This window comes from Harpia harpyja, chromosome 10 (genome assembly GCF_026419915.1).
Source record: "Harpia harpyja isolate bHarHar1 chromosome 10, bHarHar1 primary haplotype, whole genome shotgun sequence".
Taxonomy (NCBI): Eukaryota; Metazoa; Chordata; class Aves; order Accipitriformes; family Accipitridae; genus Harpia; species Harpia harpyja.
The window spans coordinates 12,008,878-12,025,301 of NC_068949.1; the positions used below are offsets into that span (position 1 = coordinate 12,008,878).

A 16,424-nucleotide genomic window follows, 5' to 3' on the forward strand; every position below is an offset into this window, starting at 1 on the left:
ACAGGTTTCCTGTATGTTGAAGAGAAGGAGGACACGATCTACAATAAAGGGACGGACTTAGAAGGAAAGTACAGAGCACTTATTAGTTCCTGAGTGCTAGTGAGATGAAAGAGCCTGGTTCTCTCCAGTGTTTTAGCTTTGCTGGCTAAAACAGCAAAAACATAATACATAAAATACATAAAATAAAATACATTAAAACATAATACTATGTTTAGTATTCATGTTGCAGTTAAGTAACAGCTCAAACTTGGCGAGAAAAGCAACATGGCTGCACAGCCATTCTGAAGTCCTTTGCCTCTTCTGCAACAGGTTGCATGTGTCAAGGACAGAAATTTGTTAGACACAGAAGGTGAAATTCACTGGAGCATGAGGCCAGTGTGAAGGCAAGGCATCGTTTGTCCCTTGTTGCAGCTCTGCTCTTGTCTAAATGGTACTTCTTGTGGGAGCGTTAGGCGCTAGCTTGCTGCAGAAATGGGCCTTTATTTACATCTGGTATTTTGTGCCAAATGGCCTATGTTAAAACAATGTCTTATGTAGTGCAAAATGAGGCATGAGTTCATTGTCCTTCAACAGATGATTTTATTTTTGTTGTTATAATGAATGCTACCCTTTGCAATTGCTAAATCTGCCATGCTCAGAGCAAGGTGATGGATCATCTTTAGTATTTACCACTTTGAAGGCACTGACTGGGAGCATGTGAGCAGGTTCAGCTAAGGGTATTATGCACAAAGCAGATTCTTTTCAAAAGAAGGCTCTGAAGTCAACAACATTCTCATTCACAGGGGCTAAAAAGTGCAATGAACTAAAGATATATATGCAGGTAGCAAACAAACAGACAATACCATGCTCTAGCTAATTTTAACAGATAAGTATCCTTGGAAAAATTAAATCAGTAAAAGGCACAGTCCTTGGGAAATATTGTGCTCCTGCCACTACCACATCTGCAACGACAACATGGGAACACTTACAGTTTGAAAGGTGTATATTACATACCAACAGCTGATATGTAAAAAGATTCCCGAAAACAGATGCTTTCAGGTCTTTCAGGCAGTAGGTATTGAAGGCTGTGTGACTAGACACTTCTAGCTCCATGTGAGGCTGGAAACTGGAAGAACGTGTCTTCACTAAAGGAAAAAAAAAGTATTGTGGCATGGTGCTTTCTGTCTTTTCCTCAAACTTCTTGCCCCCAGATGGCTGTTAACTTTATATGATTTGCAGCCAAGGATCCTCCCACAGGGAGCAGGAACACAGCCCAAACTGATCCCATCCAAATGGGGCTTGCTCCCATCTCCAGACTGACTAATTCCAATGTTGAACTCGGGTGAGCCTTCCCGCCATGTGAAATTTCTCCCGCAGTTTCTCTCCAAGGCTTACATGAAAGCTGTCCTACTACCCAGGATTCGAGTTAGGGCACATTGTCAGCTTCCCATTCTCTGTTGAAACATTTTATCCTAAACTCAGGCTATTTGGTTAGATCAGTAAATTCCGTTTAGAAATGCCCAGAGGTGAAACCATTAGCAACAAGAGAATGATTCGTCCCTTACAAAAATCTGAGGCCTCAGAGATGTAGCCTGGAGAAGCCTGTTTGCTATGGATGACTTTCTAGCCAACTATCGAGATGACTGCCAGTAAAATTCAGTTGGCAGCACATAAACCAATATGGTGCCAATTATGTATGAAAGTTATTACCCCTAAAATGGTCAAAGATGTAGCTGTTCTCCACCAACTTAGTGATGCCACGTAGTAAGATAATTTAGAAGGAATGCCTAAAAATTTGTGTGACTGGGGTGGTGATGAGAAAAACCTGTTCAGATTAGTAATGTGTGTACTGCCTGCATGAAAGCTGCCAATGAAGTTCTGAGTGCTTCAGTGCCTGTTGGTGCCAATTGCCTGTTTAAATCAATTCAGCAAGAGCGTGTACTTGTCTGTGTAGCAGGCAGATGTAACAACACACATATGTGTGTGAAAGAACATGTCCCTCACTAACAAGTGTGGAGAGAGATGTACATTTGGGGAGAGACTTTGATTGACACAAGGGGCAGCTGAGGAGTGACAACCCACTCATGCCTTTCAAAGCTCCCTCCTGGGCTGGCATTTGAAAGATGGAAGTTGATACAGGACTGGAAGACAGTCTATGACAAAGCAGGGATATTTTTAAAAAATTAAGACTGTAGTGTGAGTGTCCATACTATGAAATAAATGAAGTAAAAATGGTCTTCATGTTAGGTAGTGGCTTGCTTTTGCTTGCATTTTCGCTCACAAAATCTAATGCCTATGTATGTAAGTAGGATGACTCAGTGTTGCAGAGATTGTTGATGGACGGGGTCAGGGAAGACATTCCCAAATAGGAAAAGAATAAGAGAAAGCAGAGATTTTAACTTATTGGTTAAAACTGCCTATTGCGGGCCTTAGTGCACAAATGCTGTTTGCACAAACGTATTTGGGAATTATCTTAAAAAAGTGATCCTCTGTGTCCCAGATCAGATTTGGATAACTGCCCCTCTGGGTCTGTGTTAGCTGCTTAAAGACCCTGTTAGGAAAAATTTGCTTGCTGTTTGTTGGGTTTTCTTTAAACGGCCTGATTACATTTTGATGACACTGTATAAACACATGGTTAGAAACAAGTGCTAGAAATAGCCTCCTAGAACTTAAATTGGTTTTTAAAATAAGCAAGTGAATATGTGCATGCATGTAAGTCATGCATGCATCCAGGCAGAACTAGTTATTTTTATTCTTCCAGATGAAATTGTCTGTAAAAACATGAGATACTATTTATTGTTATCATTTTTTATAATTTAAAATGCTAACAGTGACATGAAGTGTTGTCTCAGCTCATTTAACAGGCTGTGAAACAGTTAGAAGGATGGTGGAAATCTCTGACAAACCAACCTCAGGTAAAATATAGTTACTCATATTTGCTACTCAACCCCTGCTTTTTTGTAATGGTGAGTAAAAATGGGTCGTCTTATTAGGCAAAAAAATACTATCATTTGCAAGAAATGTCTCCATCTCACATTGAGGAGAACATAGGTATAGCCCAATGTCATCCCCTCCCCATGGTTTGACTTCAGGGGGAACTGGAATAACAGGCAAAAATAGCAGGACTGGCTTCCCGCAGTGAAACCGTGGTGACCTTGAAGAAGGTATGCTGCCGTTGCCTTGGCTGTGGGGCGTTTACAGGGCAGAGTGTCCTTTGCAGCAGATTTCTCTCCTTAGATCTTTCTACCTTAGGAAAAAGGTATTTTAGTCCCTCTTAGATGTGAATAGACAATTTTGATCCAACACCGGAGTGATTCAACAAAAAATCATCACCTGTATAAAAGACATAGTCTCTGACACTGGGCTTATTCCCAGTAACAGCCTTATGTCCATGAGCAAGGTCCCAGAATTAGCTGTGCTGTGGCAAATGCTTTTTGTTGCATTATGGCTCTTTTGAGGCTTTGTGGAGGCAAGTTATTACACAATGCTATTGCACTCTGAGGGGGAGAGGGAACGGCACCATCTTGCCTCTGGTCACTGCTGGCAGGAGAAAACCACAGCTGAGTTTGGATTTAGGAGGAAGTTTGGTGGAGACACAGGGACTAGGGATGCTCAGAATGGAAAATTAACTGGCAGTTCTAAAAATTTAATTCCTTTTATCCCTTCAGATGTATTTCTTTAATCTAAGCACTTGAGCGGATGAACTGCTAAATAGTGTTTTGGTATCTATTTCTGTGAGAAACAGGAGATAATTGCAAGCCAGGTTTTCCTTAAGGACCAGAGGCTTAAAACCTCTGATAGAAATTTTCAACCACAAATGGTTATTTTGTTGCTTTTAAAAAGTATATTGATTGTAATGAGATATTCTTTGGTTTTTACTGTGTTATTTTCATGAAATAACATTTGCCTTAATCCTTCTTGTTTTGGCTCGCTCTCTTTCTTGGCCTGATCCGTATAAAAAATGCCCATTTATGCAGCTGGTACCCAACTCAGGACTTAGAAAAATGCAGAAAAACCATAGCTTTGTGACAAGGCAGGAAGAACTACAGAGCTATAGACGGTTATAGCCCTAAGTGTAACTGGGAAAACTATTGAGACAAACAAATTGCTTACTGCTGAGAAACAGTTCTTAGGGCAAAGTGAGAGTTTGCAGTAAACTATAGATTCCTACCCATGCCCCTTTGAATATCCTCCCTGAGACAGGATCAAAACAATCCAAAAAGCGTGTGAAATGCAAAGAAATAGTGTTTGATTCACTAGTCCTACCAGACATGGGCTATTGTGCCTCAGTTATGTAGGACAACAGCTGTCACCTCAAAACGTGACTTGGTAAGGGACAGTCGCTATTTACTTCCTTAGCAATGCTGCAGTGCAGGGGGAACTTGAATGCCTCTGGCTGCCCTGAGGGTGGCTTATGTTGCTTGGCCTCAAGACCACATTGCTGTGCCATTTTTCTCTACCTAGATGCCTACACTCCAGTACTTGGAAAAAATCAGACCAGACTACAAACTCACTTCAGGCAGAGACCATTTGCCAAGTATTGTATTCTGCAGAGATATTCTAAATTGTATGGGAAAAAAAGGACACCATCTGCAAATACTCAGCCTGTATCCACCTTCAGACAAAAAATCTGATGCTGATCCTGAGAGCTAACTGGAGAATTTCTCTTTTTTCCTGGGAGATTGCTATCAGAAGTGGGCTTGTATCAGCTCTCCCAGCAACAGATGGTAGTCCTCTGGCTAGCAAAAGGAAGGTGATTTTCTGTCATTATTTTCTCATATAGGAGTTTATCTTTAGATTTGTGATATTCTCAGAGTACTTGCTCCCTGTTTCAAACTCAAAATGGCAATCCATTTAACTGGATCCAGTGACTTTTCACTTGCCTGTGCAAGATCATCACAGACCTGACCCTGAAACCAGAACATATAGTGTCCAGTTAGATTCTCCCATGACACCAAATGCTGACTTCACCAGCAGGCTGTCCAGCAAACATTTGGATGCAACTGCCTCGGACATTTTATACACCAAGCACCACCTGCAGTAAACGCATAAGAAATCAAAGCAGGACTGTATACCCAACAGAGAAATCCTGGTATAAAGGTATGATATGGGAATGACAGTGTACAACCTCTAAGAAATCCTTTTTGTACTGAACATCCCTTTAATATTGAGCAGCTGAAAGGACCTCTCAGAGTTTACATAACAGTATCATTTTTGTATGACCATAATTTCTCTGTGGGTGTAAATGTCCCCCTATTAGCAATGGATCCAAGTAGCCAGTTTCAACGAGGTTTGATGTTGAAAGGAATTAAAGATAATTTCCTTCCTTCAGCTGCTGTGGAGACAGGAAGTCACACAGAAAAGAGAGACCATATAGATTTCTAAACTTAGGGAAAGGCTGCAAAACTCATGCTTTGTTAGACACTGTGTGTCCACATGAAGTGTCTTCTCAGCTGGATGAAGGCTTCTAGTGAAGCTATCAATCACCTCTGAGGATCCTTGTCCAACAGGATACTTCTGATGGGGTTGATTCTGTATTTATGTGGGGACCACATGTGAACTGGCTTCAAAACAAATGCCCCTGGTCTTCCAAGCAGAAACAGAGGATTACATGTGACTAGTCTACCTCAGTTAACCACACTTCATAACTTGTCTTTTTGCACGAGCAACTTTAAGACATAGAGGATCATCAAACTGGAGTTTAAAGTCATGCAGTGCTTAATTTGATTTTTAAGGTTTTCAGGTTTAATCTCAGGAACTGTTTTCCAAATTCACATGAGGATGGATTTTTTGTAACTTACTATTTCTGTTATGACATGTATTTTGAGTGCACTTCTCTCATATATGGTGATTTGAAGAGGCTACAGTAATTTAATCTGGAGGCATTTCAATATGGGATTAACATCAGGAGTACTGGGAGGAGCCAGTTTCTGGACTTTTACCTGGAAAAAGAAAAAACAATTCCTTGCGCTTTTTCAGACTTTTACAGTTTCTTTTAGAAATCCTACAGGAATGTACAACGATCAACAAAATAGTTCATTGAAGCACCTGGTATCAATGTTTTGTTAATGGCATTGCACAGGATGTGGCCCTGGTGCCATTTGGAGCACTAGAGCAGCTGAAGGAGGACTGCAGAATATTAAAAAACCTTGAGCAGAAGATGAGCAAGCTCTCAGGATAAAATGAATCTGAGAACACCTGAAATAATAAGAGTTTACTCTAAGCTATTCTGGCTTCTGCATCTTAATTATCAGAGAAAGGTAAGGATGATGCATCCTAGCTAATTTAGGTACCTGCGTGTTATAGGATGACGTCTTCAAAGACTGACTCCATGACTACCTTAGAGAAGATACCTCCTTCACACTGCTCAGTTAGGTAAATGGAGCCTACAAACTTTTCTCTTGCTGTTGCTTTCACCTTGCTAGGGTTAGGCTTTAGCTCACTGTTGTTGGCCAGATGATTAATTTTCACCTGATGCAATCAAAACTGAAGCAGAAGTGCATGACAGTAAGGTAGTTACCCATATTTAATTTGTTTTGTAGGACTACATGTTGACCTTCTGTGCAGCTAAGGAATCGAAAGACTTCAACTGACCTCAGCAGGCTGAAATGAAGAAATGAGTTACCAAGGCTAATAATTTTGCCATTTAACTTAGTCCTGCCTTCAGTAAGCATTCAGGTAAACACCCTAAATTCCAGAGTCTCTGCCGATTTAACCAATCTATAATGGTCATATGTCATGGTAATCAAAGTCAGTGGCATTCAATGGCAACAGTTTGCTTTTCAGTTTAAAATTAAATAAGTAGAAGTCAGTTATAAAAAGCCTTACAAATTCTTTTCTGTGCGTCCAGTACAAATCTTCATATATTTCCATTTAGGATAAATCTGAATAGGAACTGAATAGATTTCTACTGGCACACTCTGATGATACTCAAGGAGTAGGTGTAGCAAGCTGTGGGAACTAAGAAATTAAGAAAAATATTGCAGTGCTGTCAAGAGTAGGTGTAGACATTTTGTACCTGCTAAACCAAAATGATGGGCCTAACATTTAAAATAATATGCTGATGTAACACTCGAGCAGAACAGTGATTTAGATAGACAATGATCTTTCCTCTGCTATCCAGTTTCCCTAATACTAGAAGGAAGCCAAATGCTTTGCAATGCAAATAGAGTTGCAAATAAAAGGATGGTGTGAAGGTGTGATTCATCTGACAAAAATGTTTCACTTAGGAAACCCCAGAAGGCAGGATATAGATCCCCTATTTAATTCACCCTACCCCCTTCTGGCTTCTCTGCACTAGCGCAGCAGTGACTGTGCAGGATTTTCCTTGTTTTGTAGGTTGTGCCTTGGGTTTCTTTGCCCTTCAGTGGAAGGTTGTCTGGAGAAGAAAACACGGTTACAATGCTTCTTTTTTTATTGTTGCTGTCTGCTGGGATTGCTCTTAAATTAGGGAGCAGAATAATTGCTAGCTGAATCCCAAATCTCTGGATAATATAGATGGCATAAAGCTTTCTTCATTTCAGGTTAGTATGTGTGCTGCAACAGCAGGACAGTGTAGCTGGAGTTAGGCTTGGAGTGCGGAGAGAACATCTTGCCTTGTACAACACCTGCAGAAATGCCATATAAGCCTCAGTCTCATGTTCCCTTAAGAGAAAGGACTAGAAGTTTGGAAATGTTTAATTTTTTAATTAAGCATCTGACAGATCAACTGAATTATGAAGCTTGATTTTATAAAGAAAAAAACGAATGTCTCAGAAGTGAATGCAAAGAAGGACCAAAGCAGAAGCAGGTGCAAGAGCACGAAAAGCCAGACTTTGCAGTAATATGTTTCTAATGTAGTGGAAAACCAAGCATTTGAACCAGCTCAAAAGCAGATAATGCAGTGAGCCTGAGAAGATACTATTCATGTTAATTAGGGCTGAGTCCTACACATTTAACTCCCACTGATTTCTTAAGGGTTCCAATTCAAGTCAATGTCAGTAGGAACATGTAAGGGCTGCAGGCACGGGCTCTTTACACTATTAGCAGTCACATTTTGAGACTTATTAAGACTAGGATTTGCTGAACAGACTGTACTGCAAAACCATGCTAATTAGCATCTAAAATTCTTGGAAAACTGCCACAGATTCCTGGGAGCTGTCTACACCACCAGCAAAAATGGCTTTAGAGATGCTGATTGCCTGAAATAGGTTGGGGCATAACTTGTCCTTTTGCAGTGATTTTTATTGCATCCATGTAGCCACCCTGGCTTTTGACAAAACCCTTTTGCTGCACACCTGAGACAGCTGTTCTTGGTAGTCTCACAGGGAGCGTTTCTGGAAAACTTGAAGCAGTGGGTTTGTTCTAGAGTCTAACCTGGAGTGCTGAACTGCTTGGGATGATGCTGGGTGGAAAGTGTTTCAGTGTGTCTTTTTTACATGTTGTATTACTTTTCTGTGGTAGTGCACTATCTTGTGAGTTGGTGAATGAATTTTGGTAAGGCAGAATTACAGTGATACTTTTCTTATTTGTTTATCTTTACAGTAAGGCTATCATTTCCAGCTGCTCCCATAGTTTACATAAAACTCATTAAAGGGTTTCAGCCACTGATGTTTGTTGAGACTGGAGCTCCTCCTTGCTTACTTTGGTCAAGTGTTGAACTGATGATAATGCAGTTCAGTTAACTTAAGACTTTCACTTGTTTGGTTTTAATTCCAGGAATGGTCTTTCCGTGACATGTTCCTGTTTCTAGTTAGTTTTCCTCTGTAGCCCAGAAAATTACGTGGCGACTTTTGAGGCTGAAATCCCATCCCTGACTGATTCAGGGGAGGCCAGACCACACCTTAAGAGATATGCCTTACTGTGAAGCAAAAGGTACTCTGATTTGGCATCTCATGTTCTCCTCTCTTTTGATGGGTCTCTCTTGATGTGGCTGAAATCCTGAACTCTGTAGCAGAGACAGGAACGCGAGGCTCCTGCTGGGATGCGTGAAGCACCAGGATTACATGGAGACTTTCCTTTTGATCTCCCTCCAACGCACTCTTAGATATCTTGGCTGTCCATACGGAGCTTGTAAAGATCATACCTTGATTAGAGCAAAAGCCTTTTGGCTCCCTGATGGGATTTCTCCACTGGACATAGTGCAGAAAGCCTTCTTTTGAGAAAGTCTCAGTAGCTAAAGAACAGGGGCGAGTATGTAAAAATGGGGAAAAATGTAGCGTCTATAAATACATAACCTAGGGTAGGGCTTCCCAGTTGTGGCATGCATCCTGCCAATGGTACACAGAAGACTTCAGGAAAGTATGAAGGTATTTCATGAAGATCTGAATGCCTCCTTACCCTCAGGAACATGGCCCAAGATGGAGACGGGAACTGCTGAACAGCTGCTGCTGCCGTCTCTGCCTCGAGCTGAGGCTCAAACACTTTGGAGGGAAGCAGAGCTCCCTGTCCTCTGCCTTCCACCAAGGAATATGTACCTTTGGTCCAGAAGTTCATGATTTTCCTTGAAGGCTAGCCCCCTGTGTTTGTGCCCTGATTGTAAATGTCAGGGAGCAAGCAGAGCTGCCAAGCACCCATGTGAAATCCTGATGAAGCAATGAGGCTTTTCAAATTTTCCCTTCTAATTGCATGTTCTTATATTTTAAATAAGCATATGTTAGCCAGGAGACCTCTGTCTTCTGTAGAAAGCTGTTAGCAACACTGTAGATCTCACTCGTTCCAGCACACTTTACTTCTCGCAAATGTTGACAACCATGTGTGAAGCAATGAGGATCCATGCTTGTGACCATCACCCACTGAGAAGGAATTCAGAGAAGAAAGCCAAGAGATCAGGGACGAGGGATGGATGGGGGACATTATTTTGGCTCATTTGTTGCATCTGCTGAAGACAACCAGAGCTGCAGAACTGGCAGCAGAAGAGAGAGATGGCTCCTGTTCCTCTCCGGTCAATCCAATGAATAATTAATGCAGTTTGATTTTAATATATGATAGTATAATATACTTTTCACAATACATGCTACTAGCACAGCTATTGAAGTACCATCGTATTAAAGACGCATAATTAAATGAACTGCAGAAAACCAAGAATGTGGTTAAAAATTGATGGCGTGCTTCCGAGCGGCAGCGGCTGCTGCTGTGTGCTGAACAGCCGGTGGGGAAGCGGCTGTCGGCCTCCCGTTCCAGCTCGTTTAGGGAACATCACTCAGAAAGAAGTGGCATCGGCCTATTTCAGAAAAGTAAATTAATGAGGAACAAAGGAACGGGGGTCTCGAACTTCATTATTCAACACTCTATTCTATTCTAGCTAAATAACAGGGAGTTAGTAATACAATCAATAATAGTTAATAATGCATTTCTGCAAATCTATCCGCAGGATCAAACTGATGATTTTCGCGACGCTGGCCCCCTTGGGAGTTAACAACCCGTGTGCCTGTCGCACCTGGAAGTGGAGGCGTGCCGGCTCCGACCGCGCTCCTCCCGGCGCAGCCTGCTGTGTCGCGCTGGTGTCGCGCGTGGGTGGCCGAAGCCCACGGACGCCGCAAAACGCGGCCGTCCCGGAGCAGCCGGGAGGGGCGGGCGGTGGGCGGGGCCGCGGCGGCCGTTGCGGGGGGCGGGAGTTTTGAACGGCGGTGCCGTGGAGGAGGATGCGGCGGCGGTGTGTGCCAGGTGCCGGTGGCGAGGAGCCGGTGAGCCGCGGGCGTCCCTCACCCGGCGGGCGGGCGGCGGCCTGGGACGGGGGTGGCGGCGGGGAAGACGGCCGGCCGCGGCAGGTGCCGTCCGTTAACGGCTCAGGCCGACCAGCTCCCGCTCCTGCTGCCAGCGGACGGCGACCCGCAGCTGCCCGGCTTCGGGCGGCCCTCGGTAGGCGGGAGCCTGCGCTGCCCCCGAGCTTGGCATGTCCGTTCCGGCTGCGGGCGGCCCCTGAGGGAGCCTGCTTGAGGTGATCGAGCCGGCCGCCTGCTCGGGCCGGGTAGCGGCCAGGGTTGGGTGCGGTAAAGCAGCCCCTCAGCGGAGGCCTGCTGGGGAAAGCGGGGGGCGGGTTAGCTGCCTGGACAAAGGTGACGCTGCTTTGGTGGGCTGAGCTCTCTGCTCACCCTCTTCAGGGTCTCGGAGCGTGAAGCCGATCCTTTCTAGCTCTTCAATCTTTTAGTCATTGATTTTCCTATTAATGAGATTTTTTTTTTTTTTAAACCTCCCATCATTTAAAAAACTGAATTAGTTGAACTCAGCTGTGTCTGTAGAGCTATTGTTGTCAACTGCAACAAATACTTACTTCTGTGTCTAGCTAGAAAAGTCCCCAAGCTAGTACCTTGACTTCACAGCCTCTGTTTGAGAAGAACACTCGCTGCCTGACTACTTGCTTATTTTAAATAAATATAGTAGACCTATGGGCTTTAGATGTAAGCCACTGTGCTAATAAATCAGAAGTATATCTTGGAATAAGATTCTGAAAGCCTGTACTTAAGATATTAATTAAAGTAAAATTTCAATCTGTCCTGCCTTCAGCAGTATCCATGTAATTTTTCTTGGCTATTGTTGGATTTTTTTGTTTGTTTTGTGACTCCATCACCTATGCAAAACTAGAAATCCTTTAAAATTTCTTACATTGTAGGTATGCTTAGGTGAGGAATACAAAGACTTTCAGAAATTATTGCTTAGGTAGTTCCTGAGTGTGGGGCTGAAAATCTCAACATCTGTTAGTAATCTTGTCTGGGTTATGCTGCCACTGGTGGGGGAAGGATGGAGATCACAAGGGAAACAGTGCATTAGTAGACAGCATATGGCAAAACAGTGCTGTGTCATTCCTCCAAGTCCAGATGGTGTGCTCATATTTTTAGAAGGAACTGGGGAAAAAAAAAAAGAAAACCTGACCAACTTTTTTTTGGTAGACATGAAGAACTTCATACATTTCAAATCAGGCTGCTAAGTCATTCCTTCAGATGCAATTTATATGGTGTGATTATTTAAGCTATGGCCCAACAAGCATTTAATGCTAGTCCAGAATATTTTACATGAGCCTGGCTGAGGTGTAGAATGGACTAAATCCTTTGTGTAATTCTGAAAGTCCTAGTACAGATACATGCAGATGCCCCAAACTAGGAGAGTTTATTTCCTCACCATAGTTATGTACCAGGTGATAGAGCTGGAAAGGAGCTGTGGCCTGTGCTGGGTCAGTGCAGAGGCCTGGTACCCTGGGAAATGTTGGGGGGAAAGTACTATTTCACTCTTCTGAGATGAAATTCAGCTTTGAATTCAGCTTTGTAACAGCTGATGTATTAGTTTAGGCTCAAAGAATGAGTAATTATTTCTTAGGAACAGGTGTAGGCCTTGCTTAGCTTTTCACAGCTGTGTAAAATTTGACCCAGAATAAAAGAAGATTGATGAAAGCTATTTGCTTCTCCTGGGATGAGCACTGAGATAACGTGTGGATAGAGAAGCAGGTGCTGGGGATTTGGAAGTGTTGGTGTACTGCTTTATCCTGCATGGGTTGTGGTTGAGACTTTGGAAAGCAAATCCATGGGGGGGGGGGAAACCTGGGGTGGTCTGTGATGCTATACTGGGTCCCAGGCCTTTGAATATCGACTGTAGGGAAGACCAGCAAAACTTCTACGGAAAACATCTCTGATGTGAGCTTTGGGAGCTATTCACCACCAAATGACTCACTGGTGCCAGAAAGCCTGTGTCATGGTAACTTGTGCATGTTCCACATATTTCTTATGGGGTCTCAGATTGAGAGTTCTTAGTTTCTGGAGAGTCCTCTGTACTCTATTAGTGCCCTTCTTCATGGTGGTGTCTAATCATCTGTGCTCTCACCGTGTGACTAAATTGTCTTAAACACTGGTAAATTCAGTAGAACATATATTTGTCCTGCTTTGCCTGATTACACAAGCCTGGGGTCTTTATCATCTTGGGTGGGGGCGAACCCACCTCCTTTATTACCCGAGGAAAATGAGAAACTATGTTTGTGTATGGGGGCTTAGCGACTTGCTGGCTCTTGATATGGGGCAGAAGAACCTTCTGTATGGCTCTAGGTCCCATTTTAGCAAGAATGGAGTTGCTGTCTATAACAGGAGGCAGGAAATAGAAAGAGAGGCTTATACTGCTGAAGGGATCTGATAGCCTCTGGGTTTTTACAGTAGAGTTCTGAGGTGGCTGGGGATCAGCTCTGTTTCAGGCGCCATGTAGTAGAGTATTACAACTTCAGCATGTTGCTGTGCCTATGCTGAGTGTGGCTTGTGGACTGCAGCCCACTGTTCCTTTAGGGTAACAAAGGAGGGTGGTTTGGAAGGAGAAACACTCCGTGAACAGATGGAACAGGAGCTGAAACTTTATCTTTACATTATGGAATCAGGCCTTCAAATACAATAAAACCCACTCCTGCAAGCTGGGAAGGAATGGATGGTGGCTATGTAGTGAGCTTCCACCTGCCTCTTGTGACTGCTATGAAGGGTCACTTTCTCATGTCAAAGGCAGCTAATGACAGAGTGAGTCCCAAGTAAAGAAGAAAATCGTCCACACTACCCATTTTGTGGGTTCTGGATTTCTCAGGTACTTGAGTTGTGGGGAAATTGGCTCCCTCTTTTTTTTTCTATCCTGTTTAGAGTCTTGAGGGAGAGCAGTTGCCAGTTATTTTTCTACCAGCTAAAATACCAAACTTGTAAATTCAATTTATTGTACCATGAGTAGTTTCAGTCAATTGCTTATAGATCCATCCCTAAAGCATTTGTTTTGAGTTCAGATATACTATAAAATTGAAAACTGACACAATGCTTTTAATTCCAGAGGTAGTTGGGACAGTCTTGCTCATTGCTGAAAAAGCTTCATTCATCACCAACTTGCAATGTATTTTCAATGCAACCCTGCAATACAGTGACAGCACTCTGTTCTTTATGTGTCAGAAATATTTGGTTTGGCCAGGGATGGCCACATAACAAGGTAATGTGATCAGAGCCATCAGTGGCATCTAGCACATGTTTAGGAGACCGCAAACTGTGATTCTTCACCTTAATTGTCTTCTGGCTTGGTGTGGATTGACCTCTTTGAAGTGGCAAGTGAGGAATAACATGCATTTTTAAATGTTTGTTTTCTCTGAAAGTAGGTAGGAAAAAGTTGACTTCCCAGAAATTTTTGTAATACCTTGAAAAACCTCAGTCCTTCAAAAAAACAGTGATGCAGAATTCTAGTGACTTGACAGGCAAGTCCATCAGGCAGAGCGTGATCCTTGTGTAGTGTTGAAGCTACCACAGCTGTCTGACTTTCAGTTCATGGCCTGAAACAGTCAAGTATTGGGATATTGTCCTTTTTTTGCCTCTGGTGTCACCTGAATTTTATATCAGCCAGAAGTGAAAAAAACCACATTTTTTTAACGCTTTTTAAGATGACCAAAGAAGTAATGAGATTGGATTTCTGATTTAAAATATTTCAGATGTTTTCCTGAGTTCAGAGTTTATTTTAGTAGCGATCACTGTAAAAAGTGGGATGTTAATTTATAAGCTTTGTTCAGTTAGGCCTCTCAATGACCATATGAGGGGACCATATGTTATTATCCTATGAATTGAGGCACATAAATTTTTAGTAAATTTCAAATGCTATGGTGAGTTAATGTTACTACCTGGTTTGGAATCTTCATGTATAATGGATATAGTGAATCTGTTACATCCTGTGTTTTACTCTCTTGTTCCTGAAGAGAGAACCATCTTTTACATTTAGTAACCATCATAATGGCTGCATATACTTAAAACCTAGGTTTTTCTATCCCAACTGTGAAATAAGTAGAGCTTGTTAAAAATTCAGGATACTGTTAGCTGGCGTTTTGTTTAGTCCTTTGTTTGGTTTTGCATATCTAGGAATGCGACATCCAAGAGAAGATTAACTTTGAAATCCGCATGCGAGAAGGCATCTGTAAACTACTTGCAGTGAGCACACAAAAAGACCAACACTTGCAAGCCGTTAAAAACCTGATGGTTTGCAATGCTCGTATACTTGCATACAGGACAGAGCTACAGAACCAAAAAGAAGAGCTGATCTCGTGCAGAACCGAAGAATGGTGAGTAACAGCTTAAATTCCAATGGAACGTTATGAAGCAGGCTTTTGCCTACGTGAATTTTTAGCAGCCTGTCTAGGAAAGTGGATTTAAACCTTTCCTTCTGTCTTCCCCCATACAAACATACATTACTGCTGCCTTAAAACATTACAAGACCATTCCAGTATCTTCTTTTTACTTTATAAAATTAAAAACAAGTCCTGTTTTTCTGGGTAGATTTTATTACTGACATTAAACTGTAGTTCACCATCTGAATATCAAGTAACATAATAGACATATTTTCTTGATTACCTTTAGCATACAAAAAGGTACCTAACCAAGTCTGAAGGAAGAAAACAAAACTATACAAGTCAGAATACACCTATTTCTACTTTTCATCCTTTCTATTGTTTTTAAGGGCTCGTTAACGATGGAATTATCGTGGTTAATTGGTACCCTCTGCTGGCCACTTCTGTTAACTACAGCAAAGTAATTAATAAACATGAAGAAAAATCAGTTTAGTTGAAAATATTCTCACGTTATAACTCTTGAATGAGCTAAAGTATATGTGGTTTATTTGAATAATGTTATAATTTTTTTCCTAATGGAATATATTTTGGGTGCAATGTTCAGAATCATGGTGCAGACACGCTATTGCTCTCAGGTTATTACTTTAATGAAATATTGCAATTTAGCATAGAAACTCTTCGAGCACATGCTTAGCTCCAGTTAACTGTATCTATAGGAACAGTCCTACTTTTTGCTTTCAGAAATGTGGTCTTATAGGAGAAATTTATTGAAGGAAAGAACTGCATTTTCTGACTATTATTGTGAAAGCTGATTTTGAAATTGTGGTATTCTGTAATTATTGCAGTTGTATTGCTTTTTCCTACTAAGATGAAGACCTTTATAGTGATTCATCTTTTATTTATGTTTTTAATGATGGAATAATATCGAGTATGTATATATGCTGATTTACTCAACTCCTGGTCTTTGATGTCAGTGACCACAGAATGGTGATGGCACATGTCCGGAACAGGGCAGAGATACTTGGAGATATATCTGAACAGCTGTATTGTTTTCTTACAGTCATAGTCAGCTGTATTGTTTACTTGATTTATGTCTGTCATGCATTGCTTTCTGAGGGGTTCTGTCTTAAGGGGTCCTTTGAGCTGTCAGTAGAGGTCATTAGAAGAGATGCATGCTATAGAGTTATTTCTCTACCATTTAGATCATATCTTTGGTAGCTGATAGTGCATTTGCAGTTCTTTTTTCAGTAATTGCTCAAGACTGGAATTTAGTTAAAGCTTAATCCAGATAAGATGATGCTGACTGAGAGAGAAATTTCTGGGGTTTTCGAGTGAATTTTGTCCTTGTTGTATGGGTCTGTAATCTGTGAGTTCTGAAGGTACTATAACTGCCTCTGGAAGTCAGGTTATTGGT

At 41.8% G+C, this 16,424-nt stretch overlaps 1 protein-coding gene across 1 annotated transcript in view; it reads left to right on the forward strand.

Moving 5' to 3' along the window:
* Positions 1-16,424, forward strand: part of RTKN2 (rhotekin 2) — a 210,112-nt gene that overhangs the window by 162,050 nt on the left and 31,638 nt on the right. Inside the window, exon 11 of the mRNA XM_052799817.1 lies at positions 14,805-15,004. Coding sequence (XP_052655777.1) covers positions 14,844-15,004 — 161 coding nt within the window. The 5' untranslated portion in view covers positions 14,805-14,843. The remainder of the gene's footprint in view (positions 1-14,804; positions 15,005-16,424) is intronic.